This window comes from Chiloscyllium punctatum, chromosome 1 (genome assembly GCF_047496795.1).
Source record: "Chiloscyllium punctatum isolate Juve2018m chromosome 1, sChiPun1.3, whole genome shotgun sequence".
Classification (NCBI taxonomy): Eukaryota; Metazoa; Chordata; class Chondrichthyes; order Orectolobiformes; family Hemiscylliidae; genus Chiloscyllium; species Chiloscyllium punctatum.
The window spans coordinates 66,818,859-66,845,827 of record NC_092739.1 but is presented as its reverse complement, the minus strand read 5'-3'; the positions used below and the strand labels follow the sequence as shown (position 1 = coordinate 66,845,827).

At 41.1% G+C, this 26,969-nt stretch overlaps 1 protein-coding gene across 7 annotated transcripts in view; it reads right to left on the bottom strand.

Annotated features, from left to right (window-relative positions):
• Positions 1 to 26,969, bottom strand: part of wdr19 (WD repeat domain 19) — a 164,002-nt gene that overhangs the window by 101,109 nt on the left and 35,924 nt on the right. For all 7 annotated transcript variants that reach the window (XR_011960181.1, XM_072567762.1, XM_072567791.1 and 4 more), the window contains 7 exons: positions 18,226 to 18,306; positions 11,851 to 11,963; positions 8,573 to 8,746; positions 4,730 to 4,800; positions 3,616 to 3,788; positions 2,507 to 2,621; positions 1,319 to 1,425 (listed from right to left, as the gene is read on the bottom strand). Coding sequence is in view for 6 of the 7 variants with exons in the window: in XM_072567762.1 (XP_072423863.1) it covers positions 1,319 to 1,425; positions 2,507 to 2,621; positions 3,616 to 3,788; positions 4,730 to 4,800; positions 8,573 to 8,746; positions 11,851 to 11,963; positions 18,226 to 18,306 (834 nt within the window). In the remaining variant the exon portion in view is untranslated. The remainder of the gene's footprint in view (positions 1 to 1,318; positions 1,426 to 2,506; positions 2,622 to 3,615; positions 3,789 to 4,729; positions 4,801 to 8,572; positions 8,747 to 11,850; positions 11,964 to 18,225; positions 18,307 to 26,969) is intronic.

Below are 26,969 nucleotides of genomic sequence, written 5' to 3'. Positions count from 1 at the left end.
GAGTTGTGATCTGATTTTTCAAAATGCAAATGGGGAATGGAGCAGTAGGCATCTTTGATAGTTGTATAGCAATGATCAAAACGTTTGGACCTCTGGTGGTACCTTGGTAACGTGTTCTTGAGGGTGGCTTGGTTGAAGTTACTGGCTACGATGAACAAGGCCTTGGGCATTCCATCTCAAGACTGTTTGTGTAGTTGTATACTTCATCATATATATTCAAATAGATAGGTGTCATTAATTCACTAGGTAGTATCTCAAGGCAGTTCATATGTTTGATAAGAAGTGTGAATGTATGAATGATTTATGAATATGTACATAAACATAAAATTCAATTAAAATCCCTGCCAGTTTAATTTTTATTCTAATTTCTAGAAATTGCTTTATTCATTTTTTAAAAGAGAACTTTTCTTAATGTTGATATTGGTTGCATTCAATGCAGTGGACAAACTATAAAATCTGAAATAGGTAATAAATTGGATGAAGATAAATGTCGTATACATAAGTACTTTTGAAATATGAGCAAGAAAGGATTGCTCATTCAGATGGCTAGGAGGGTTTAATCTGACACTGGAAACTGCAATGATTTCACGTAGTTCCAGGTGATGCTGTAAGCCAAGATTGTGATAAGTAGGTTAATTCTGAGTTGACAAGCTGTGGGAAACATAACAGTGCCTGTTACCTACCTATTTTGGTAAATGATTTGGGGGTTGATTAACTCAGTTGCTGGATGGCTGTTTTGAGATGCAGAGTGGCATCAATAGCACGGAATAAGATTACCATGAAAGTCCCTCCTTCTCAACTTCTCCCCTAGCCTGTGGCATTGTGTCCCTCAGGTTACACCCACCATCCCCTTGAATGACAGCATACCCTGATGACCCTTTGGGACTATGGTCACTTTATCTATCTATGTTTTATTTTAGTAAAGTGCATACTTCTTGCTGTTTTAACTCCAGCAGTTTTCTAATAAACATTGGTTAATCTTAATTTGCATTAAAGCTCTACATCTAGAAAGGTAGGGTGATATTCTTTTCACAAAAATGTGTGCACTCTACTTTAAGCAAACAAAAACTGATCTGACCTGAATCTCTCGCTAGGTTTGTCTAATGAAACTTAACTGAAAGTATTGTTTTGTACATATGTGACAAACAATTGAACAATAGTTTTATCAAACTAAAAAAAACTGCAAAAATCTAGTATAAAGGAATAATTTACTTTTACACAGAAAAGTACTAAAATTCATTTTTGCATGAGGTCAAAGTTCAGAATCAAATAACCAGTGTTTGAAAAAAATGCAAAATTTGAACATGTGGATATTTACCATGTGTAGCTGAACTCTTCCCTCAAAAAGCACTGCTGCGTAATCAGAATTTAAGCACATACTGGTCACGGTGCCCAGATACTCCATGTCTTTTAGCTTCTCCGCTCCTAAAAATTCAAAAAGTAACAAACCAGTCAGGACTTTTTGGATTTTAAAAATCATTCTATAACACCACCACTTGGTTCCTGATCGCAATACATCCTTACAAACAAGGATAAATGAGGTGAACTAAAACAGTCCAATGAAAGTGACCGCCCTTGACATCAAGGCCAAGTGTGATATCAAGGAGCCCAAACAAAACAGAATTCAATCGGAATCAGCATAGCACAAAGTACAAAGGACAGTGACTGTGGCTGTAGGAAGTGGTTTACTCTTAACTATATTCTGAAATAAGCTATTCAGCTATAGGGTGGTTAGAGATGGGCAACAAATTCTGGCATTACCAGTGACACCCACTTCCCATTAAAGAATAAAAAAATTCTCAATCCCAGAACATCACCACAGAAGTTCCTCAGGATAGCATCCTAGGTATAAACATCTTCAGCTGCTTCATCAATGACCTGCCTTCCATCATATGGTCAGAAGTTGGGATGTTCACTGATGAAGGCAGTGTTCAATATCATCTGTAACTCCTCAGATACTAAAGCAGTTTGTACCAATATGCAGCAAGACTTGGATTCCAGAATGGCCTGATAAGTAGCATATAACACAGGTGGGAGGCACTGACTATATCCAACAAGACAATCAACTCATTGTCCATTGACATTCAATGGTATCAACAATGCTGAATCCACTTTCCCATGCTTGTAAAAATTCTGGGGGCCATCACTGACCAGAAGCTGAACCGTATCAGCAACATAACTATTGTGACTACAATATCTGGGAATTCTGTTGCAAGTAAAGTAACTCTGCTTCCCTATAGTCTATCCACCATCTAAAAAGCACAAATCAGAAGTGTGATGGAATATCTGCCACTTGCCTTGATGAGTGCATGTCTAACAACATAAATGCAGCACAATCTAGAACAGAGCAGACCATCCACCACCTTAAATATTAGTCCCTCCATCAATGATGCACAATAGAAACAGTGTCAGCTTTATCTTCACTGTTGTTAAATGAAGTAAAGTAAATCCTTTGAAAGATTTCATTAATTTTTAATATGTACACCAAGCATTCATCAGAACCTACGATTTTCTCCAACGGCATAAAACCAGGCTCTGTTATTCATTCCAACGGCCACATGATATGGGCCAACAGCGATAAAGGTCGGTTCTACTTCAACGGAAACTGTGATTTGTGGTTCCTGTGGGGAAGATAAATAAGAATGTAGTCTGGTGTAAGTTTAACAGGCTTGCTATTATCTACATTTTCTCTGATAAAACTACAATTAGTTCATTCATTCAGCAAGGGCAGAACATAGCAACAGTTCTTTTGTTTTTGACTCTTTAGTTGGATAAATAATTCACGATGAAGAATTACAAATGTGCATTTAATATAGGCATTATTTAATGCATAAAGAGACCAAAATTTTTCATCCTCTCTGTCTATTGAGAAGTAATTCTGTGGAACATTTTTGGTATAGAACCCAAAGTAGGCAATACAAATAGGTCACTGTAGCTAATGGCTACAACCAGACTCAGAAACCCATTAATATATCATCTTCCATTGGTACTAATTGCTCTGCTGAGAGATCATGGATCTCATCAATTTTCTAAACTTCAATATTTAGCAGCAGCAAGAACCTAATTATCTATGGTTTGACAGTCGCATTTTGCTTAACATTTTATGAATTAGTTCTGTCAAGCATTAGATCTTTTTCTCCTTACAGATACTGACAGACTTTCTGCATATTGCCAGCAATTATATTTCTTCTTATATTATGAGCATCTTGTTTATTTCAATTATTTTGTAAACTCTTTTAACCATGATGGCTCAAACAAGTATTTCTGGTCTGCAGATAGAATAAAGCTGACAATTCATTCAACCTTTTAAAAATACAATTTGCAGAAATGCTGACTAATTCATTTGATATATGAAGCAGCATACAAATAGCTACTAAAAAGACTTTTGATTTAACAATGAAATACCAGGTAAAGGGCATAACATTTGTTATCGAACAAATGCACTTTGCTTAAGTTTGTGTCTCTCTTACTTTGAAATGATATAATGGGATTGTAGGGAACAAATCAATTCTAACCTCAAAATCATGACATTGCAAACTGATATAGGTGTAAACAATAAATATTTAGTTTCGTAACTAGTCAACCAATTTAATATTTTTATAATTGCACACATACTTCCTCAACATGATTGGTCACTGTGACCTCTAGCAGAGAAGTTAGGAAAGCTATTCGAGTTCCACACGTATTTCCAAGAACTGGAAGTTTTGTAAGGAAAACATGCAAAGTTCCACGCTGTGTAGATACAGCAAGCAACTGTCCATCATCTGTCCAAGATAGCCGATCCAGACCTGAAAATTTGATGTTAAAATATCAAGAATATTGTACATGAAGCTTAATTAGTGAGTAAATGAATTCAAAACAAATTTAGCTTTAATTAACATTCAGAACGTAAATATAACCATCCAATCACTTATTAAAATCATTATATATGCCCTATGTTCCTTACTTGGGTGCTACACTTTCTTTCATGCCTCAGAATGGCAGGTTAAAATTATTTCTTACCATTAAGTCAGCATTTATGAATTGTCACATCATATCTTATACTAATTGAGAATGTTCCAAATGCTTCAGCTGTACAATGTACAATGGAAGCATCATTACTCAGAGCTTTTACTTCAACACACAAAATGTGCTAGCTGCCTAAGAACTGACTCCTCCCCCCCAACACAATCAGGCATGATTTATTTGTGGCTCTAAATTAATATTTTCTTTAAATTAAAGAAATACTTTCCATCTATCTCATATCATTTCTTGTTTTGAATCATTGTTATAAGTGATCTGTAAACTATCCACTAATTTTGCCAGTTGTGAACGACGTATCCACTCTCAACCACCAATGCTCACAGACCAGCTACAAACCCGATCTTGGTCACCATTCTTCTCGCACTGCACTGCTTTCTTACATGTCTCCTGCCTACACTAACTGCCCACTAGCTGCTTATCTCACCCCCAATCACCTCTATTAGTTAGCTTCTCATAGTCTAGGTTAGGACAGTGGAGCCAATCTGGTCAGAAAATAGCCTGACCTAATCAAAATCACAGAATCACATCTGTGATAAGTATCATAATCTGACAATTCTTAAATTTAAAGAAGTAAAATAAAACAAATGATGTGCATTTACATAGAATCACCACTAACTCTGGGCATTCTAAAGTTGCCCAAAAGTCAGCCAGTGTTGATAATGTCATAACTGGGAGGTTATCCCGCAGTATTATTTAAAGTCATTACCTTTAGTTTCATCATCCAAGTTTATAATAGCATACATCTCTTTCAGTTCTGACAGATCATGGATTTTAATGCTGGTAAATAAAACATATTAGGGTTATTACATCAGAAGAGATATTTATATGCAATTAAGAAACAGAAATGGCATTCAATAGAACAATCAACTAAAAAGCAGCCTTAAAACGTCCTTAAAGTACAGGTACCAAAAGAGAAAATGCTGGAAAATCTCAGCAGGTCTGGCAGCATCTGTAAAGAGAGAAGAGAGCTGACTTTTCGAGTCTAACTGACCCTTTGTCAAAGCTACAGATGCTGCCAGACCTGCTGAGATTTTCCTGCATTTTCTCTTTTGGTTTCAGATTCCAGCATCCGCAGTAATTTGCTTTTAAAGTACAGGTAGTTCTGCTAATATGTAGAAGTTGTCTTCCTGAGTGATCCTACGCTATACAGAAGTCACCCAATACAAATACACTTAAAACATTGGCAATGTAATTGCATTATAACCAACATGCACTTTTAAAGTTCATGTTTTAGTAAAAGCGTTCCCTGATCATCAAATCGCGTTACAGCCAATTCACATTAAATGGAATATGCATTATAGCAGAACTACCTGTATTTGAAGAAAAATTCAAACAAAATTGTGTTTGTGAATTTAACTGGTGGTTTCTGAAATTAACAAAAAAATGACAGCTAGGTAACCTGATTAAATTGATAGGCCACCTCCTTGCTAAGTGAGACGAATGCAATCACCACAAGATTCCTGTGCCAAACTTCAACCATATATGCACTGTACACTGATGCAGGATAGCAGGAACATTACACACCATGTGCTGCACTAGACACCCATTTTCCTTTTCTATTGCACACTTATTATAGTTTTTAATATCTTGAGAAATCCAGGGTTTCTTTTGAAAAAGGTTTGACTGAAGTCTGAGAATAATGGAGTTATTGGTGTCAGATAAGTTCCAGAAATACCAGGACTACTCCAATACAAATAAATACCATTTTCTTATCAAATACTGGTCAATTTCTTGCTCCATTTTGAAAAACAAGTTCTACTTTTATCTTGTTGGCATTCACATATCTACCATAAAGAGATGCAAATCTCAGTATGACGATTAATATTTTTTCATTAACTGGGTTCTAAAGAGATACCTATTAGTACAGAACAGTGAACTTAACACAGCCAAATTACTCTTAAAGGCAAGAGGTTATAACAGTTTTGTAATTTCACTGAAGCATCTGAAGAACATTTAAAATAGGAGCTTCATGTGAGGCTTAAAATCGGCCACAAGAATTCAGATATTTATGAGGAGGTTGCAGATTCCATCCATAACAGAAATTGACAATGTTTCGCAAAGAAAAAAATGCTTTCATCAATTCTATTTCTTTCACTTTCTCTATTTTTTCTCAGAGATATACTTTAATCATAAAAAAACTGTATCACAATAGTTCATTACAAAAAGATCAAAGGCATTCAATTTCTTACCACACAGCATGTAACTTTCTTAAGTGCCTCAATATAATCACAATTACACAAGATTTATGCTACACATCAGGTCAAACCTACAGCCTGAAAGGTTTTACTTAGTTTCCAGCTGCTCAGTGTGTCACAGCAGGTTGGGTTCAGACTGTGTTTTTTCCCTTATTACTTTAAAGCTTGGACCTTGGAATGTGCTGAGGGCAAAACTCAGTTTTTGACTGCTCTTTGAACTGGACAACAGGCAGGGTTTGGACAGACCAAACTACTGTCTTTCACCAAGTTGATATTTCTGAATAGTTCTGAAGAAAGGTCAGTGGACCCAAAATGTTGACTCTGCTTTCTCTCCACAGATGCTGCCAGGTACTAAGTGTTTCCAGCAATTTTTATTTTTCTTTCTTTCACCAACTTGTCCTTTACCTTGCTGTTTCCCCTGGGAAAGGATAGCAGAGCAGAATTTTCAATTATGAAGAAATTCCAGATAAAACTCAACAAAATCTAGTGCACTTCTTTCCAGAGCTGCTTTCATAGACACATTTTAGAAGGTAGTGGGCAACAATCACTTTCCCATTTTGTACGAATGTTGGCTGGGATGGGGCAGGGTGGCACAGGACAGGATGCAATAGAGTAAAATAGAATAGCAATTTATTCTTACTTTTATTTATGAAAAATACAGTGAGGTGTGTATAGGTTGCTGCAATTTAGCACCACTTTAATTACAGAAATTATAAAAAGAAATAATTGAGACAAAGCTAGGGCAAAGTCCATCTTTGGTTTCCTCCACAGCTCCTCAGTTTCTGGAGAGGCTACGGGACGAAACTGCCGAAGCCACCAAAACAAGGATGTTCGGACTGGACTCATCATGCTGCCATCGCCGAAGCTGACACTGAAGACACTGCATTGCTGCCACTGCAAGGAGTTACCTGATGAAGCAGCAGTGCTCTGAAAGCCAGTACTTCCAATTAAACCTGTTGGACTATAACCTGGTGTTGTGTGATTTTTAACTTTGCCCACCCCACTCCAACACTGGCACCTCCACATCAATGCAATGAAGGACAGACCAGATTCATCAAGTTGCCAATACTGAAGTCATCGTTCAAGCCATTGCCACTTCAGTCACCACCACAGCAACAAAGAACGAACTAGAACGACCGCTGAAACCGCCACACTGCTGCCAGAAGGAACAAACCAGACCTACCGAAGAAGCCTTTGATACAGTTGTGGCCAATATGGCCATGAGGAACAGACAGATGAGTCCACCACACTGCCACTGCTGCAGCAGGCCATAGCAACTCACTCACCACCCCAACTCCGTCACCTTGCTCCACTGCGACCGCAGAAAAGAAGAAAAGGTGAATTTTGATATAAAAGAGGAATGAAGAAACAAAACAAACAAAAAAAATCAAAGAAGAATGTGACCAGCCAGGTGAGCAGGAGTGAGCGCTTATGAGCACAGAGCCCGAACACTTCCGACCCTGCAATCACTGCTTTCTTGAAGGAGCTAATAAGGAAAACCCTTTTCACTGCAAATGGCCTTGACAGTCTGCTCAAGGTGTTTTCTCATTTTAAGAGATAGGTAGCATAGCACAGTAAAACTGAATGGAACATTCAGCAACTGCATACACAGATTCGTCCTTCACAGCACCATGGACAGACACAGAGACACTTGGTGTTCATATATCAAGAGATTCTGTGTACAGCTTGATACAGCCACACATAAAAGTGGGCATCAGAATAAGGGTGCTGTTGAGTACAATTACTCCTTATATCTAGAGATCTGTACATTATTCCTGTGCAGATATGGTTTATTTTTGATGCTTAGAATGGCTCAATGTCTGTCACCATGCATGAATAGGGCATGGGCAACACTGTGCCCAGATAGTGCAACACCAAAACTGCCTAGCACCTGATGCCCAGGCTCTTACACCACAAAAAGAAGAGGGAGTGACATTCCCACATGCCCAGTTTTGTGTTACTATCTTTATGTGGTCTACCCAGTTTTTGTTGCTCATAACAGCCTCTGTAAACCAAATCCAGAGTACCTTCAAACAATCAGACCTGACTGTAAAGGGGACAAAGCATCAGTCAGCTCTTTATCTTCTCCATAATATTTGGGTTTTATTCAAATTCACTGCTCAACTGCAAATGATCAATCATACTGCCAAAAGCCCAAACCTCCATTACTAACCTTTCTGTCAAAGTTTACACTGTCATGAAAAACAGATGTTCCTTACTTAAAACATCCATGGAACTTTGAAAATGAACACAAACATTATTAATTTTATTGTAGTATCATAGTATGGAATGTGTAGATAGATTACATGGTGTAGCTGCTATGAAATAGTAAGCAGAGTTACAACATAACATACCAATTATCTCCACAAGAAGCAGCTTTGTTCAGGGATTGAGAGATGGCAATACTTGTCAGGTTGTCTTTATGGTTGTGGGCTTGGAACAGTTCTTGACCAATCTCACGAATATGCGTAGAAATTACTACAAAGTAGCCTTGAGAAAACCCAATCATAATGTACCCATCACCATACCTGAAACAGAACAAAAGCTACGCTGTTACTCAAATTATAATATAGTATTCAGCATGCTATAAATAAGCCTTACATAATGTCATGCTTTAAAATAATAATGTATTTACCAGCTGAAAACTATGCATTGAAGTTTTAAAATTAAAAAAGGAATCCAGTGACTTGAAACCACAGCTTCCATAATGGCTTAATATTTCCATCATGGTACGTGACAAATTCCAAAGCCATTAAGTACAGCAAATCTGTCTGCAGACAATCAAAGAATGCACATGAGCTACATCTCCTGTCACCATTCATATGAACAAAGAGCAAGAGCAGACCATTTTACTCTGCTCTGCTAGTTAATAACATCATGGCTCTGACCTTAACGAAAGCAAAAATTCACACTGCCACCTATCCCTGATAAATCTTTACCCCTTTCTTACCAAGAATCTAGTTATCAATTTCTGTCTTAAAAATACTTAAAGACTGTGCTTCCACTGCCTTTTCAGGAAAGGGTTTCCAAAGACTCTCAAACAGTCCAAACATCCATCAATTTACTTACAATCAACAAGGAAGTGGTACTAACTTTACAGAGTTCTCTCCTCCCTTTTATAACTTAGAGTTATAGCAGCTTTCAGGATGTTACTTGTATCCTCTACAGTGAAAACTAATGCAGAATACCTGATCAACTCATCCGCCACTTTACTTTTCATGATCAATTTTGCAGATTAATATTCTAAAGTGATTTATAATCACTTTGTTAACTTTTTTTTATAAGTATCTGTAGAAACTCTTCCTATTTGTTTTTATTGTTCTGGTTTGTTTCAAATTTTCCCTTCTCGAACTATTCTAGTCATTCTTTGCTGTATTTAACAATCTACCCAATTTTATTACCTGCCACCTGTTTTTTCAGAATTATATGTTTTTACTTAAATTTTATACTAACTTTAACCTTTCTACTTCATCACAGAGTTTTCTTACTTGTTAGAATGTGTCTCGTCTGTGCATACCAAAATATCACCTTCAATATCAACCAATGCACAAAAATAGTCTCAGATCCACTCCTCTTCACCTCAAACTGAATGCAAAATTCAAACATTTAATGGGTCCTGCTACTTAGCAGTGACTTCATTATGAGATCATTAATTAATCCTATTTAGTTGAATAACTATCTAGAATAGCCTGCTGTCTGGTTGACTCTACTGGTCTGAAGAAGGTTTCCCAAACACAGAGCATTTAGCTGGCTCATCACATGAACCTTTTTCCTCCAACTGACCAGTAACTAAATATAGCCATGCCTAGTGGATTAGAGCTGTAAATTGATTAGGTTATAGATGGGTGAATCCTTTTAGCCAGAATCCTTTGTCTAAAGTGATTACATCAAATGATTGTTCCCCTCTTAGCTGAGTTTGGACGTCCTACAAATGAGAGATTTTTAATCTATATATAGATTGGAAACGGAGATAAGCAAAGGCAGCCCTCTTCACCTACGTAACAAGACAAAAATGCAAATATTGAGCATTAATTCAAAGCAGCAACACTATTTTGGTACATTACAGCATTTTACACTTGCAAGGTGTTACTTAAATGCTTATTATAATAAAACGTTTAAAGTTTTTGTGAAGCTATGTAGCTGTGAAGCTGGTTGGATTTGTTGTTGGTCTGTTCGCAGAGCTGGTAGATTTGTTGGCAGATGTTTCGTCCCCTTTTCTAGGTGACATCATCAGTGGTGTGTTGCCTCCTGTGAAGGGCTGCTGTACTGTTCTGCTTTGAATTGATGTGGTTTGGGTTGTTTCTGGTTGGTGCCAGTTCTGGTTTTCCATTGCAGCGGTTTATATAACACGCCCAGGTCAATGTGTTTGTTAATGGAGTCTAAGGATGACTACCCATGCTTCTGGGAATTCCCTTGCTGTTCTTTGTTTAGCCTGCCCTAGTACCGCTGTCTCGTCCAGTCTAACTCATGGTTCGTGTTATCCGTGTGTATGGATACCAGAGAGACTTGGTCGTTTAGTTGCTAGTTGGTGTTCGTGGATGCAGGTCGCTAGCTATCTGCATGTTTGTCCTACATATTTCATAGTGCGGTTGCTGCATGAGATTTTGTAAATTACAGCTGGTCACCAGAATAAAGGACCTTGATACCGACTATGTGCAGGACAAATGTAATTTACAAAACCCAATGCAGTAACTGCAGGAAGCACTATGTCGGACAAACATGCAGACAGCTAGCGACCCGCATCCATGAACTCCAACTAGCAAATAAGTGACACGACGAACTCTCATGGACAACACGAACGACTGGGACAACACAATGATACTAGGAGAGGGTAAACAAAGAACAGCAAGGGAATTCCTGGAAGCATGGTTCTCGTCCTCGGACTCCATCAACAAACACATTGACCTGGACCAGATTTACAAACCGCTGCAATGGAAAGCCAGAACCGGCACCAACTGGAAACAGCCTAAACAGAACCACATCAATTCAAAACAGAACAGTACAGCAGCACTTCACAGGAGGCAACACACCACTGATAATGCCACCTAGAAAAGGGTATGAAACAGCTGCCAACAAACCTACCACCTCGGCAAACAGACAAACAATAAATCCATAGTAAAAAGTGCAAGCAAATTCTGTTTTACATATCAAACACTGGACTTTCATAGCAACAGAAAAATACCAGACCAACGTTAGTGCTAAATGTTGAAATTCTGTTTCAAGTTTTGTCTCTCTTTTTTGAAACAGGTGTGACCAAGCAAATTGCTAAAAACAGCTGGAACAAAATGTCACAATTTTAATGATCTATATAGAAATCTAGGATTTTTTTTGTGCAGCTATTGCCGATATGAGTATAAAATGTTCAGAATAACAAAGAAAATGTTCGCAACTTTAATATCAACCAACCAGAAACAGCTCAAACAGAATCACATCAATTCAAAGCAAAACAGTGTAGCAGCACTTCACAGGAGGACTGCAAGAGAATCCCTTGGACTTCAAAACAGTCATTAAATCTGTGCCAATTCAGCCCATTTTGATTTTACATGGACTCTTTTTCCTTTCTAACCGTTACAGAATTTAAAACCTATTTGAAATGTAATAACAGTTCTATCTGTGACTTAATTGAACTCACCATCTATAAGATATGATGCTGCCATAGCGTTGCTGGAATGCCAATTCAATAGGATTATCAGGATCGCTCAGATTAAACAAGAATAGAGTTTTCTTGCCAACAATTGCACTTACCTAGTGATAAATAGGCAAAAAGATGATATGTTTAAGTCTACGTAATCTTCTCAGGGTATGGTTCATAAAAACATTGAAGTGTTTTTTAGAATAATTAATGCAGAATTATGGAGCAGACAGTTTAAAAAAACCTGTTTTGGTAGCTTAGCCATGCAGACCAGAACAACATAGGTTTGATCTGTACTCTGTACCAAATTTGATGATCTCAGCCAGTACATTACAAATGCATCTTAGCCCATTCCAAAGTTGGTCAAGGTTTTCAGTCTTGACAGTTACTTAATTATACTTACTGGAAGTATGCATGTATGTCTGCAAGTGTGGTTGAGCCACATGTCAACATTCTCAGTTAAAGCTCATGCATGAGAAACGTGGGCAAGCTCCAACCAAGAACTAATAATCTTCAGAAATAAAGAACAGAAAACTGCAAGCCAAATAAGGGAAAATAAAAAAAAAGAAAGAACTGCAGATATTAGAAATCTGAAAGAAAAACAGAAATTGCCGAAAATTTCAGCAGGTCTGGCAGCACCTGTAAAGAGAAATCAGAGTTAATGTTTCAGATGCAGTGACACTTCTTCAGAACTGATGACAGTGAGAAAAGGAATGGTTTTCAATATAAAATATGGGGGAGTGGGAAAGAGCGGTTTCCAAAAAATGATGGTGGAGATAGAGCTAAAAGAGACAAAAAAACAGTTGGACAGACAAAGGAGTGGTTAAAGGTCAGTTTGGGGGATGCTGCCAGCCCTGCTGAGATTTTCCAGCAGTTTCTGTTTTTGCTGCATGGTAAAATAATTTGATTATTATTAAATTAGAGCTTTCTTGAAATCATTACTGCAAATTCAGGAAATGCGAAACTAAAAATACAAAATGCTGGAAGTGTTCATCAGGTCAGATAGCATTTGAGGAGAGTAACATATTTAATGGCCTGGATTCTTGCAAACTTAGGAGCCCTTTACAAATGCAGTGAGGACCCAGATTTTGAGATTACTGAACACCATCTGCGCTTCCTATCACCTAGAAAGTCACACTGGAACACTACTTCCTGTCAGTTCCTCTCAAATTCACACATTATACTAACATAGAACTATATTGTATTCTATTCCAGAAGCAGGCCAAGCCCAGCAGCCAAAGGTATACAGCTGGGAGGAAGTTGCCTTGGGGGTTCTCAACACTGACTCTGGACATTATGAAATCTCACGGCGCCAAGTTAAACATGGGGAAGGAAATGTCTTGCTGATTACCACGTACCCTCCTCCTTTGGCTGATGAATCAGTGCTCCTCCACTTGGATGAAGCACAGAGGATGGCAACGATGCAGAATGTACTCTGGGGGAATTTCAACAATTAATGTTTCGATGGCTCAGCAGTACCACTTAACAAGCTGAAGCAGTCCTACAGGACCTCACAGATGGCAAGGGAACAAACAAGAGGGAAAAATATACATTGAACCCATCCTCACCTATCGGTCAGCTAACAGACAAAACTGTCCATGATGGTATTGGTAAGAATGATCACTGCACAGTCCTTGTGGAGACTAAGTTCTGCCTTCAAATTGAGAATACCTTACATCATGTTGTGTGGCACTGTTGCTGTGCTATCTGGACAGAGTTCCAACACATCTAGCAACTCAAAACTGAGGGCCTGAGGGTCATCAACAGCAGCAGAATTATACTCTAACATAATCTGTAACCTCATGACTCAGCATATCTCCCACTCTACCATCACCATCACCAAAGAAATCTGCCCTGCTTTAAATGAAGAGTACACAAGGGCCTATGAGTAGCAGGCAAATCTAAAAATGAAGTTTCAATCTTGTGAAGCACAAACCAGGATTACTTGTGTGCCAAACAGCATTAGCAGAAAGTGATACACAGAGCAAAGTGATTCCACAACTAACGATCAGATTTAAACTCTGCCGTCCTTTCCAGTCATGAACTGTGGACAACAATTAAACAACTCACGAGAGGAGAATGCTAGATAAATATGATTGACTGCAGTGCAAAAGATAAAGTTGAAGAAGTCTCAACAACTTTCACCTAAACATTGAGTGGTTGATCCATCTCAGTTTCCTCTATAGTTCCCCAGTATTGTAGATGCCAGTCTTCAGAATATTCAAATCACTATGCAATGTCAAGAAATGTGTGGTGTCACTGGACACTGCAAAGGTCAATGGTCCTGACAACTCACAGCAATAGTACCAAAGACTTGTGTGTCAGATCTTGCCACTCTCAAGCTGTTCCAGTACAGCTACTGACAATGTGGAAAATTGACACCGACATTTTTTACAAACCCACCGACTCCCACAGCTACCTGGATTACACCTCTTGCCAACCTACCTCCTGCAAAAATGCCATCCCGTATTCCCAATTCCTCCACCTCTGCTGTATCTGCTCCCAGGAGGACCAATTCCACCACAGAACACACCAAATGGTCTCCTTCTTTAGAGACCGCAACTTCCCTTCCCATGTGGTTGAAGATGCCCTCCAATGCATCTCATCCACATCCCGCACCTCCATCCTCAGATCCCACCCCTCCAAACGTAACAAGGACAGAATGCCCCTGTGCTCACCTTCCACCCTACCAATCTTCGCATAAACCAAATCATCCGATGACATTTCCGCCACCTGGGATATATTTACCTCCCCACCCCTTTCCGCCTTCCACAAAGACCGTTCCCTCCATGACTACCTGGTCAGGTCCATGCCCCCCAACAACCCACCCTCCCGTCCTGGCACTTCCCCTGCCACCTCAGGAATTGCAAAACTTGCGCCCACACCTCCTCCTTCACCTCCATCCAAGGCCCCAAAGGAGCCTTCTAAATCCATCAAAGTTTTACCTGCACATCCACCGATATCATTTATTGTATCTGTTGCTCCCGATGCGGTCTCCTCTACATTGGGGAGACTGGACGCCTCCTAGCAGAGCGCTTTAGGGAACATCTCCGGGACACCCGCACCAATCAACCACACCGCTTTGTGGCCCAACATTTCAACTCCCCCTCCCACTCAGCAGAGGACATGGAGGTCCTGGGCCTCCTTCACTGCCACTCCCCCACCACTCGACACCTGGAGGAAGAACGCTTCATCTTCTACCTCAGAACACCTCAACCCCAGGGCATCAATGTGGACTTCACCAGTTTCCTCATTTCCCCTTCCCCCACCTCAGCCCAGTTCCAAACTTCCAGCTCAGCCACTGTCCCCATGACTTGTCCTACCTACCTAACTTCCTTTCCACCTATCCACTCCATCCTCCTCTTTGACCTGTCACCTTCATTCCACCCCCATTCACCCATTTTGCTATCTTCCTCCACCCTCCTCCCTGACCAATCACCTTCATCCCCACCCCCACTCACCTACTGTACTTTATGCTACTTTCTCCCCATCCCCACCCTCCTCTCATTTATCTCTCCAATCTTCAGGCACTCTGCCTGCATTCCTGATGAAGGACTTTTGCCCGTAACATTGATTTTCCTGTTCCTTGGATGCTGCCTGAACTGCTGTGCTTTTCCAGCACCACTGTAGTCCAGAATGTGGAAAATTGTCCAGATACATCCTGTACACAAAAAGCAGGCCAAATTCAACCCAACAAATTACCAGCCTGTCAGTCTACTCTCGTTTATCAGTGAAGTGATGGAAGTTCAAGCAGCACCTGCTTAGCCATGACTTGCACAATGATATCCAGTTTGAGATCTGCCAAGGCCATTCAGCCTGACCTCATGCAGCCCAATGGGTAAAAGAGCTGGATTCCAGACATGCGGTGAGAATCACTGCCTTGACATCAAGGCAGCATTTGATTAAGTTAAGGAACAAGGAGCCCTAGCAAAATAGAGTCATAGAAATGTACAGAAAGGAAACAGACCCTTCGGTCCAACCCGTCCATGCTGACCAGATATCCCAACCTAATCTAGTCCCATTTGCCAGCATTTGGTCCATATCCCTCCAAACCCCTCCTAATCATATACCCATCCAGATGCCTTTTAAGTGTTGCAACTGTACCAGCCTCCACCACTTCCTCTGGCAGCTCATTCCATACCCTCTGCATGAAAAAGGTGCCCCTTAGGTCCCTTTTATGTTTTTCCCTTCTCACCCTAAACCTATGCCCTCTAGTTCTGGCCTCCCCCACCCCAGGGAAAATACTTTGTCTATTTATCCTATCCATGCCCCTAATGATTTATAAACCTCTATAAGGTCACCCCTCAGCCTTCGTGCTCCATGGAAAACAGCCCCAGCCTGTTCAGCCTCTCCCTATAGCTCAAATCCTCCAACCCTGGCAACATCCTTGTAAATCTTTTCTGAACCCTTTAGAGTTTCACAACATTCTTCTGATAGGAAGGAGACCAGAATTGCACATAATATTCCAAAAGTGGCCTAACCAATGTCCTGTACAGCCACAACATTACCTCCTATATTCAGTATGCTGATCAATAAAGGAAAGCATAGCAAACGCCTTCTTCACTATCCTATCTACCTGCGACTCTACTTCCAAGGAGCTATGAACCTGCAGTCCAAGGTGTCTTTGGTCAGCAACACTCCCTAGGACCTTAATAGTAAGTGTATAAGTCCTGCTACGATTTGCTTTTCCAAAATGCAGCACTTTGCATTTATGCAAATTAAACTCCATCTGTCTTTTGGCCCACCTGATCAAGATCCCATTATAACCTTTTTCACTGTCCAATACACCTCCAATTTTGGTGTCACCTGCAAACTTACTAACTATACCTCCTATGTTCATATCCAAATTGTTTATATAAATAGCAAAAAGTAGTGGACCCAGCACCGATCCTTGTGGCACTCCACTGGTCATAGGCCTCCAGTCTGAAAAACAACCCTCCACCACCACCTTCTGTCTTCTGAGCCAGTTCTGTCTCCAAATGGCTAGTTGTCCCTCTATTCCATGAGGTCTAACCTTGCTAACCAGTCTCCCATGGGGAACCTTGTCAATGGGATTCAGGGAGAAAACTTTCTGTTGTTTGTAGTCATACCTAATGCAAAGGAACACGGTTATGATTGTTGGAGGTCAATCATCTCAGCTCCAGGATATCTATGTAGGAGTTCCTTAGGGTTGTGTCCTACGTCTAGCCAGCTTCAGCTGCTTTATCAATGAATTTCATTCCATCCCATCACTAGGGTCAGTATGTCTGCCAATGATTGCACAATATTCAGAATCATTCGTGATTCCTCAGGCGCAGAAGCAGTCTATGGCCAAATGCAAGAAAATCTGGACAATTTCCATGCACATGCTGAAAATTGACAAGTAACCTTCACACCACACAAATGCCAGGCCATGACTTCCCCAATAAGAGACAAATTTAACATTCAATGGGGTTACTATCACCAGTGTCTTGGGGGCTTCTACTGATCAGAAACTGAACTGGACTAGCCATATAAACACTGAGGCTACTAGAGCAGGTCAGAGGCTAGGAATCCTGAAGTGAGTAAATAACATCCTGGCCATCTACAAGGAACAAGTCAGGAGTGTGCTGGAATAGTCCTCACTTGCCTAGAAAATGCAGCTCCAACAACACTCAAGTAATTTGACATAATTCAGGACAGAGCACCTGCTTGAATGACACCACATTCACAAACACCCACGCAATCCAACATCGACAACTGGTGTACCATCTAAAAGATGCATGGCAAAAATTCACCAAAGCTTCTTATACAGCATATTCCAAACCTAAAACCACTTCAATCTTGAAGGACATAGGCTGCAGATACATGGGAATACTACTATACCTGCAACTTCTCCCTCCAAATATTGCAATTCTTTCAGTGCCATTCAGTCAAACCCCTGGAATTTCCTCTGTAACAACATTGTGGGTCTACCAATAGCACATGGACTGCAGTGGTTCAAGAATGCAGCTCAACTCCATGTTCTTAAAGGAAACTAGGGATAGGCAATAAATGCAGCCAGTGAAACTCACATCCCATGAGTGAAGTAGTGCCAATGACTTAACCCTAGATTGACTATCAATGTGCTGGCCACAATTCCACACTGTAGGGAATCTAATCAAAAAAAAATGTACAAGCACGTTGCCTGCTCTTGTTAATAGCTCCACCCCAGCTTTTGGAAATTCTCCCCTACCACATTTCAGATAGTGGAGTGCCCTCTAAATAAGAATTGACAGTCTCAATGTTTTTCTTATGTTCTATGTACCTTCTTAAAGGTTCAACTTCTCAATAACCTTACTGATTGCTTTCTGAGTGGTTTATTTGTTTGAAAATACTTGCATTATGCTTTTGAATCAGATCTTCCTGGGTACTCACTGTGCTTTCGCCAACTGAAGCCCGTTCATCCGTCTTCATCATGGAGAACTGTATGTCACTTGGTTCTGCTCTCACTGTGGTCTGTTGAAACAGAAATAGTTGAGACAAAGAAAACGAAACAGAGTATATGGAACATCATTAAACAATCAAAACTAAATTTAATCTGAAGGGGTCTATACTGGGCAGACAGTAGCAGTTCTTCTAATAGACACAGGGTTGAGAACCACATGGCACTGATTTAAGGTGAAGGGCAAAAGAACCAATGTCAACATACAAACCAATGATTTGAGCTGAATTCACTCCCCTTAGTACAGCTTAGCTACAGACTATATAAACTTGATATTTTCAATCAACTTGTTCAGATTCTGCTGCAATGTTTATTCAATCTCTTGCTTTTATTATTTTGATAATGTACCAAATGGCTATAAAGATCAAGTAGCTTGGATAGTACAACAAACACAGAACATTGTTTTTGGAGGAGCTTGTGGCGGTGCCTACAAGGGAACAGGCAATACTGAATTTAGTGTTGTGCAATGGGGCAGACTTGATAACAGAGCTTAAGGTGAAGGAAACCTTAGGAGGCAGTGATCATAATACAACTGAATTTACTCTACAACTTGAGGGGGTGAAGGCAGAACCAGAGGTAACTGTATTACAGCTGAATAAAGGCAACTACAGAGCATAAGGGAGGAGCTGGGTAGAATTGACTGGGAGTGCACCCTAGCATGAAAGATAGTGAAACACCAATGGCAGAAGGTTCTGGGAGTAATTCATGAGACACAGCAGAGATTCATTCCAAGAGAAAAGGAGGTGGTACAGGGAGAATGAAGCAACTATGGCTGACTAGGGAAGTCAGGGATAGCATAAAAGCAAAAGAGGAAGCATATAATGAGGCAGAAGGCAATGGGAAACCAGAGAACTGGGAAGTTTATGAGACCAACAGAGGGCAACAAACAATGATATAAGGAGGGAGAAGATTAAATAGGAGGATAAGCTAGTCACTAATATAAAGGAAGACTGTAGGAGTTTCTTTAGATATATAAAAAGGCAAAAGAGAGGCAAAAGTGGACATTGGGCTGCTGAAAAATGACACTGAGGAACTGAATAATTACTTCATGTGACACCCTTATTCAAAAAGGGAATAAGGCAAAAGACACAAAATTATAGACCGATTCGCCTAACCTTGGTCGTGGGTAAGATCCTGGAATCCATTGTGAAGGATGAGATTGGTGAATACTTGGAAGTGTATGGTAAAATAGGGCAAAGTCAGCATGGATTCATCAAGGGGAGGTCATGCCTGACAAATTTGCTAGAATTATTTGAGGATGTAATAAGCAGATTAGACCAAGGACAACCAATGGATGTTACCTACCTGGACTTCAAGAAGGCCTTTGACTGCACAGGAGGCTACTGGGTAAGAATAGGGCCCATGGTGTCAGAGCCAAGGTGCTAGCATGGATAGAAGTTTGGCTGTCTGGCAGAAAGCAGAAAGTGGGGATAAAAGGGTCCTCCTCAGGATGGCAGCGGATGACAAGTGGTGTTCCGCAAGGCTCAGCTTTGGAACCACAACTTTTCACTTTATACATTAACGATTTAGATGAAGGAAATGAGGACATTCTGACTAAGTTTCCAGATGAGACAGACAGGTAGAAGGACAGGTAGCATTGAGGAGGCAGGGAGGCTGCAGAAGGATTTGGACAGGTTGGGAGAATGAGCAAAGAAGTGGCAGATGGAGTGTTAAGTAGGAAAGTGTGAGGTTATCCACTTTGGTAGGAAGAATAGAGGCTTGGACCATTTTCTAAATGGAGAGAAAATTCACAACTCTGAAGTGCAAATAGACTTAGGAGTTTGAGATTAGGATTCTCTCAAAGTAAACTTGCAGGTTGAGTCAGTAGTTAGGAAGGCAAATGCAATGATGGCAATTATTTTGAGAGGACTTGAATACACTTGAAGGGATGTATTTCTGAGGCTCTAAGGCTCTAGTCAGACCAATTTGGGGTATTGGGCACAGTTTTGGGCTCCCTATCTCAGGAAGGATGTACTGGCCTTGGAGCATGTTCAGAGTAGGTTCAGAAAAATGGATCCAGGAATGAAAACCTTAACATGAGGAACATTTGAGGACTCTGGGTCTACACGCGATAGAGTGTACAGGGATGTGGGCGAATCTAATTGAAACATACTGAATGGCTTGGACAGAGATGATATTGGGAAGATGTTTCCATTGGTAGGAGAGACTAGGACCCGAGGGCACAGTCTTAGAGTCTTTTATAACAGAGATAAGGAGAAGCTTCATCAGTCAGAGAGTAGTGAATCTATGGAATTCATTGCCACACAAGGCTGTGCAGGTCAGGTCATTGAATATATGAGGGGAGAAAGGTATAAGACAGATGTCAGAGGTAGTTTCTTTACTCAGAGAGTAGTAAGGGTATGGAATGCTTTGCCCGCAATGGTAGTAGACTTGCCAAGTTTAAGTGCATTTAAGTCATCATTGGACAGGCATATGGACGTACGTGGAATAGCGTAGGTGGGATGGGTTTCAGATTAGTACGATAGGGTGGCGCAACATCGAGTGCCGAAGTGCCTGTACTGCACTGTAATGTTCTATGTTTAAGACTGAGATAGATAGGTTCTTCAGTATTAAGGATTACAGGGAAATAGCGGGAGAATGGGATTGAGAAACTTGTCAGACATGATTGAATGGCCTAATTTCTGCTCCTATGTCTTATGGTCTAACTACATCATTCACATCCAACACCTTTCCACTGTTGTCCAGTTAAGCTCTGGACTTATCAGGTTCCAATCATATTTAATAAAAAAAACAATTGTGGATGCTGTAAATCAGAAACAAAAACAGAAGTTGCTAGGAAAGCAACTAAAAGTTGCTAGGCAGGTCTGGCAGCACCGGTGAAGAGAAATCAGAGTTAACATTTCGGGTCCGGTGACCCTTCCTCAGAACTAATGGTAGCTAGGACAATGTTGATTTATATGCAGAAGATATGGTAGGAATAGTTGCTAGATGGGAATAGAGCCCAAAGAGAGAGAAGAACAATTGGACAGACAAAGGAGTGAATAACAATCTGGCTAGGAGAGTGAATGGTTGTTAATGGAGACTGCTAGTGGCTAACAATAGGTAATGTGTAATTTCAGACTGTGTGATAACAAAGCCTGGTAATGTAGGGTTGGGGGCTAGCACATGGGAGAACTCAGGCCCTAAAATTATTGAATTAATATGGAGTCCAGATGACTGCAGGGTCCCCAAGTGGAAAATGAGATGTTCTTCCAGCTTGCGCCGAGCTCGCTGGAGCACTAAAGCAGGCCTGAGACAAAGATGTTGGTCAGGGAACAGGGTGGTGTGTTAAAGTGGCAGGCAACTCGAAGCTCAGGGTCACTTCTGTGGGCAGAGCATAGTGTTCTGCAAAGCAATCACCCAGTCTACTCTTTGTTTCCCCATTGTAGAGGAAACCACATTGTGAGCAGCAAATGGAGTAGACTAAATTGTGTCAAGTGCAGATAAAGTGCTGCTTCATCTGGAAGGTACGTTTGGGGTCTTACAGACTGAAGAGGAAGGAGGTAAATGGGCAGTTGTTACACCTTTGGTGATTGCAGGAAAAGGTACCGTGGGGCTGTGAGGGGAGTGTTTGGAGTAAAGAAAGAGTGGACCAGGGTGTCCCGGAGCAAAGAGTCTAATTGTAACCTGTCATGGCCTGCCTTAATATCCTGCACTATAACCTTTTGGTCTACCGCAAAGGTCTATCATAGAATCTTTACAGCGTGGAAACAGGCCAATTGGCCCAACAAGTCCATACCAACCCTCTGAACAGTATCCCACCTGGACCCATTCCCCTATTCTATTACTCTAATTTCCCCTGACTAATGCACCTCGCCTACATATACATGACCAATTCACGTAACCTGCACATCATTGGACTGTGGGAAGAAACTGGAGTAGAACATAGAACAATACAGTGCAGAACAGGGCCTTCAGCCCTCAATGTTGTGCTGACCCTTGAAGTATTGTCAGCTCATCCCCCTACACTATCCCATCATCATCCATGTGCTTATCCAAGGATTGTTTAAATCTCCCTAATGTGGCTGAGTTAACTACATTGGCAGGTAGGACATTCCACGCCCTTATCACTCTCTGAGTAAAGAATCTGCCTCTGTCATCTGTCTTAAATCTATCATCCCTCAATTTGTAGTTATGGTCCCTCGTACAAGCTGACGTCATCATCCTAGGAAAAAGACTTTCACTGTCTACCCTATCTAATCCTCTTGTATGTCTCTATCAAATCCCCTCTTAGTCTTCTTCTTTGCAATGAGAACAGATCCAAGTCTCTCAGCCTTTCCTCATAAGACCTTCCCTCCAGACCAGGCAACGTTCTGGTAAATCTCTGCACCTTTTTCTGTACACATACCAACTAATACTGTACACAATAGTGTTTTGTATAGTTGCAGCATAATATTGCGGCTCCGGAACTCAAACCCTCTACAAATGAAACCTAACACACTGTATGCCTTCTTAACTGCACTATCAACCTGGGTGGTAACTTTCAGAGATCTATGTACATGAACTCCAAGATCCCTCTGCACATCCACACTAGCAAGAATCTTTCCATCGACCCAGTACGCTGCCTTCCTGTTATTCTTCCCAAAGTGCATCACCTCACATTTAGTTGCATTGAACTCCATTTGCCACCTCTCAGCCCAATCCTGCAGTTTATCTAAGTCCCCCGGCAATCTGTAACATTCTTCCAAACTGTCCACCACTCCACCAACTATAGTGTCATCTGCAAATTTACTAATCCATCCACCTATGCTTGTGTCTAACTCATTTATAAAAATGACGAACAGTAGTGGTCCCAAAACAGATCCTTGTGCCACACCACTAGTAAACGGATTCCAGGTTGAATATTTTCTATCAACCACCACTCGCTACCTTCTTTCAGAAAGCCAGTTTCTAATCCACACTGCTAAATTACCCTCAATCCCATGCCTCTGCATTTTCTCCAACAGCCTACCATCTGGAACCTTATCAAAGGCTTTACTGAAGTCCATGTATACCACGTCAACTGCCCTACCTTCATCTACATGTTTGGTCACCTTCTCAAAAAACTCAATAAGGTTTATGAGACACAACCTGCCCTTAATGAAACCATGCTGACTATTTGAAATCAAATTGTTGTTTGCTAGATGATTATAAATCTCATCTCTTATAATCCTTTCCAAAACCTTTCCTACAACAGAAATAAGGCTCACTGGTCTACAACTACCTGGGTCATCTCTACTGCCCTTCTTGAACAAGTGCACAATATTTGCAATCCTCCAGTCCTCTGGTGCTAAACCTGTAGACAATGATGACTCATATCAATGCCAAAGGCTCTGCTATCTCCTCCCTAGCTTCCCAGAGAACCCTCAGATAAATACCACCCGGCCCAGGGGACTTGTCTACTTTCACTCCTTTCTAATCTAACATCTCGTACCTCATTCTTCTCCTCTACAGTTTTCTCCTTTTCCTGAGTGAAAACCAATGAGAAATGTTCGTTTAGCACCTCTCCAAGCTCCACAGGGGCCACGTTCAACTTCCCTTTGAGCTTAGTCATCCTTTTATTCCTCACATACCTATAGAAAGCTTTAGGGCTCTCCTTTATTCTATTTGCTAAAGACTGCTCATGTCCTCTCTTTGCTCTTCCTAACTCTCTCTTTAAATCCTTCCTAGCTGATATGTAACTCTCCATTGCCTCATCAACACATACACCTCCTTCTTCTGCTTAACAAGAGGTGCAATTACTGTAGTAAACCACGGTTCCCTTACCTTATCGCTCCCTCCCTGCCTGACAGGGACATACCTATCAAGGACATGCAATATCTGTTCCTTAAACCAGACCCACATTTCCACTGTCTGCATCCCCTGCATTTTGCTACCCCATTCTATGCATCCTAATTCTTGCCTAATCGCATTATAATTGCCCTTGCCCAATCGGTAATTCTTGACCTGTGGCATGTACCTATCCCTTTCCATCACTAAACTAAACGTAACTGAATTATGGTCACTCTGTCCAAAGTGCTTATCTACAACTAAATCAAACACCTGGCCTGGTTCATTACAAAGCACCAGATGCAGTGTGACCTCCCCTCTTGTTGGCCCTTTGACATACTGTGTCAGGAAATCCTCCTGTACACATTGTACAAAAACTGATCCATCCGATGTACTAGAGTTATAGCATTTCCAGTCAACGTTTGGGAAGTTAAAGTCCCCCATAATGACAACCCTGGTCCTTTCACTCCTACCCAGAATAATTTTGCCAATCCTCTCTTCCACCTCCCTGGAACTCTGCGGAGGCCTAAAAAAAACTCCAAGCAGTGTGGTCTCTCCTCGTTTCTAACCTCAGTCCATACTACCTCAGTACACGAGACCTCGTTAATTGTTCTTTCATACACCTTGACTAACAAGGCCACACCCCCCCCCCGGCGTTGAAGTAGACAATTCAAACCAGCTTGCTGTCTGCCAGCACATTCCTGTGACCTTGAAATCCTGTCCCTGTCCTCCCTACTCTCATCCCCCTCTGCACTGCAACTATACCTCATGTTCCCATCCCCCTGCTGAGCTAGTTTAAACCCACCCAAATAGCTCCAGCAAATTTCCCACTCAGGATATTAGTAGCCCTCTGATTCAAGTAAAGACCATCCTGTTTGTACAGTCCCACCTTCCCCAGAATGAGCCCCAATTATCCAAGTACCTGAAACCCTCCCTCCTGCATCATCCTTACAGCCACGTGTTCAACTGATATGTCTCCCTATTCCTTTCCTCGCTATCTCATGCACGGGTAACAAACCAGAGATAACATTTGTTTGTTCTAGCTCTTAGCTTCCAACCTAGCTCCCCGAAATGCTGCTTACATCCCTATCCCTCTTTCTACCTATGTCGTTGGTACCTACATGGACCACGACTTGAGGCTGGTCACCCTCTCCCTTCAGGATGCCAAAAAGTACCCGAAGGAAACCCACGCAGACACAGAGAGAATGTGCAAACTCCACATAGACAGTCGGCCTAGGCTGGAATTGAACCAGAGTCCCTGGCGCTGAGAGACAACAGTGCTAACCTCTGAGCCACCATGCCGCCTTGCCCTTTATTTCTCAAATAGCATTAATGATACTTCTGGAGAGATGTGAGGTGGGGTCTGCATGTAGTCCCAGTTTGAGCCAGATGGACGAGTTGAAAGGACAACTGTCTTATACACAAGGATCTTGGTATCAATACGGATGTCACAGTAGACACAGAATACTTGTTCAATCTCTTCGCCATTCAGCAGGGGATGGGAACCTAAATTGTAGTTAGTGTACAGGAGGTTGAGAGTAGTGAGGTCAGAAATAAGGTTTCAAAAGGCAAGCAAGAAACTGGTTTGAAGTGTGTCTACTTCAACACCAGGAGCAGCTGGAAAAAGGTGGGTGAACTTGCAGCATGGGTTGGTACCTGGGATTTCAGTGTTGTGGCCATTTCAGAGACATGGATAGAGCAGGTACAGGAATGGTTACTGCACATTCCAGGATTTAGATGTTTCAGTAAGAACAGAGAAGATGGTAAAAGAGGGGGAGGTTTGGCATTGTTAATTAAGGCCAGGAGGGGATATGGTAGAAAGAATGTTTGAGGACATGTTTACTGAGGTAGTGTGGGCTTACATTGGGAGTTTTCTTTAGGCCTCCGAATAGTTCCAGAGATGTAGAGGATAGGATAGCAAAGATGATTCTCGCTAAGAGCAAGAGCAACAGGGTAGTTGCTATGGGGGATTTTAACTTTCCAAATATTGACTGGGAATACTGTAGTTCAAGTAGTTTAGATAAGTCAGTTTTTGTCCAATGTGTGCAGGAGGGTTGCCTGACACAGTGTGTAGACAGACTAACAAAGGGCAAAGCCACATTGGATTTGGTACTGGGTAATGAACGCAGTCAGGTGGTTAGATCTGGAGGTAGGTGAGCACTTTGGTGATAGTGACCACAATTTGGTTATGTTTACTTTAGCGATGGAAAAGGGATAGGTATATACCACAGGGCAATGGTTATAGCTGAGAGAAAGGCAATTTTGATGCAAGTGGCAAGATTTAGGATGCATAGGGTGGGGAAGGAAACTGCAGGACACTATCAAAATGTGAAGGTTTGACCTCGGTAAGTATGTACCTGTCAGGCAGGGAGGAAGTTGTTGATTCAGGGAGCCATGGTCTACTAAAGAAGTTGAAGTTCTTGTCAAGAGGAAGGAGGAGGCTTATGTTAGGATGAGGCATGAAGGCTCAGTTAGGGCGCTTGAGAGTTACAAGTTAGCCAGGAAAGACCTAAAGAGAGAGCTAAGAAGAACCAGGAGGGGACAGGAGAAGTCGTTGGCAGATAGGATCAAGGTAAAACCCTAAAAGCTTTCTATAGGTATATCAGGAATAAAAGAACAACTAGAGTAAGATTAAGGCCAATTAAGGATAGTAGTGGGAAGTTGTGTGTGGAGTCTGAGGAGATGGGGAAGAAAAATCAATATTTTTCATCTGTATTCACACTGGAAAAAGAATTTTGTAGAGGAGACTACTGAGATACAGGCTACTAGAATAGATGGGATTGAGGTTCACAAGGAGGAGGTGTTAGCAATTCTGGAAAGTGTGAAAATAGATAGGTCCCCTTGGTTGGGTGGGATTTATCCTTGGATTCACTGAGAAGCCAGGGAGGAGATTGCAGAGCCTTTGGCTTTGATCTTTATGTTGTTAATG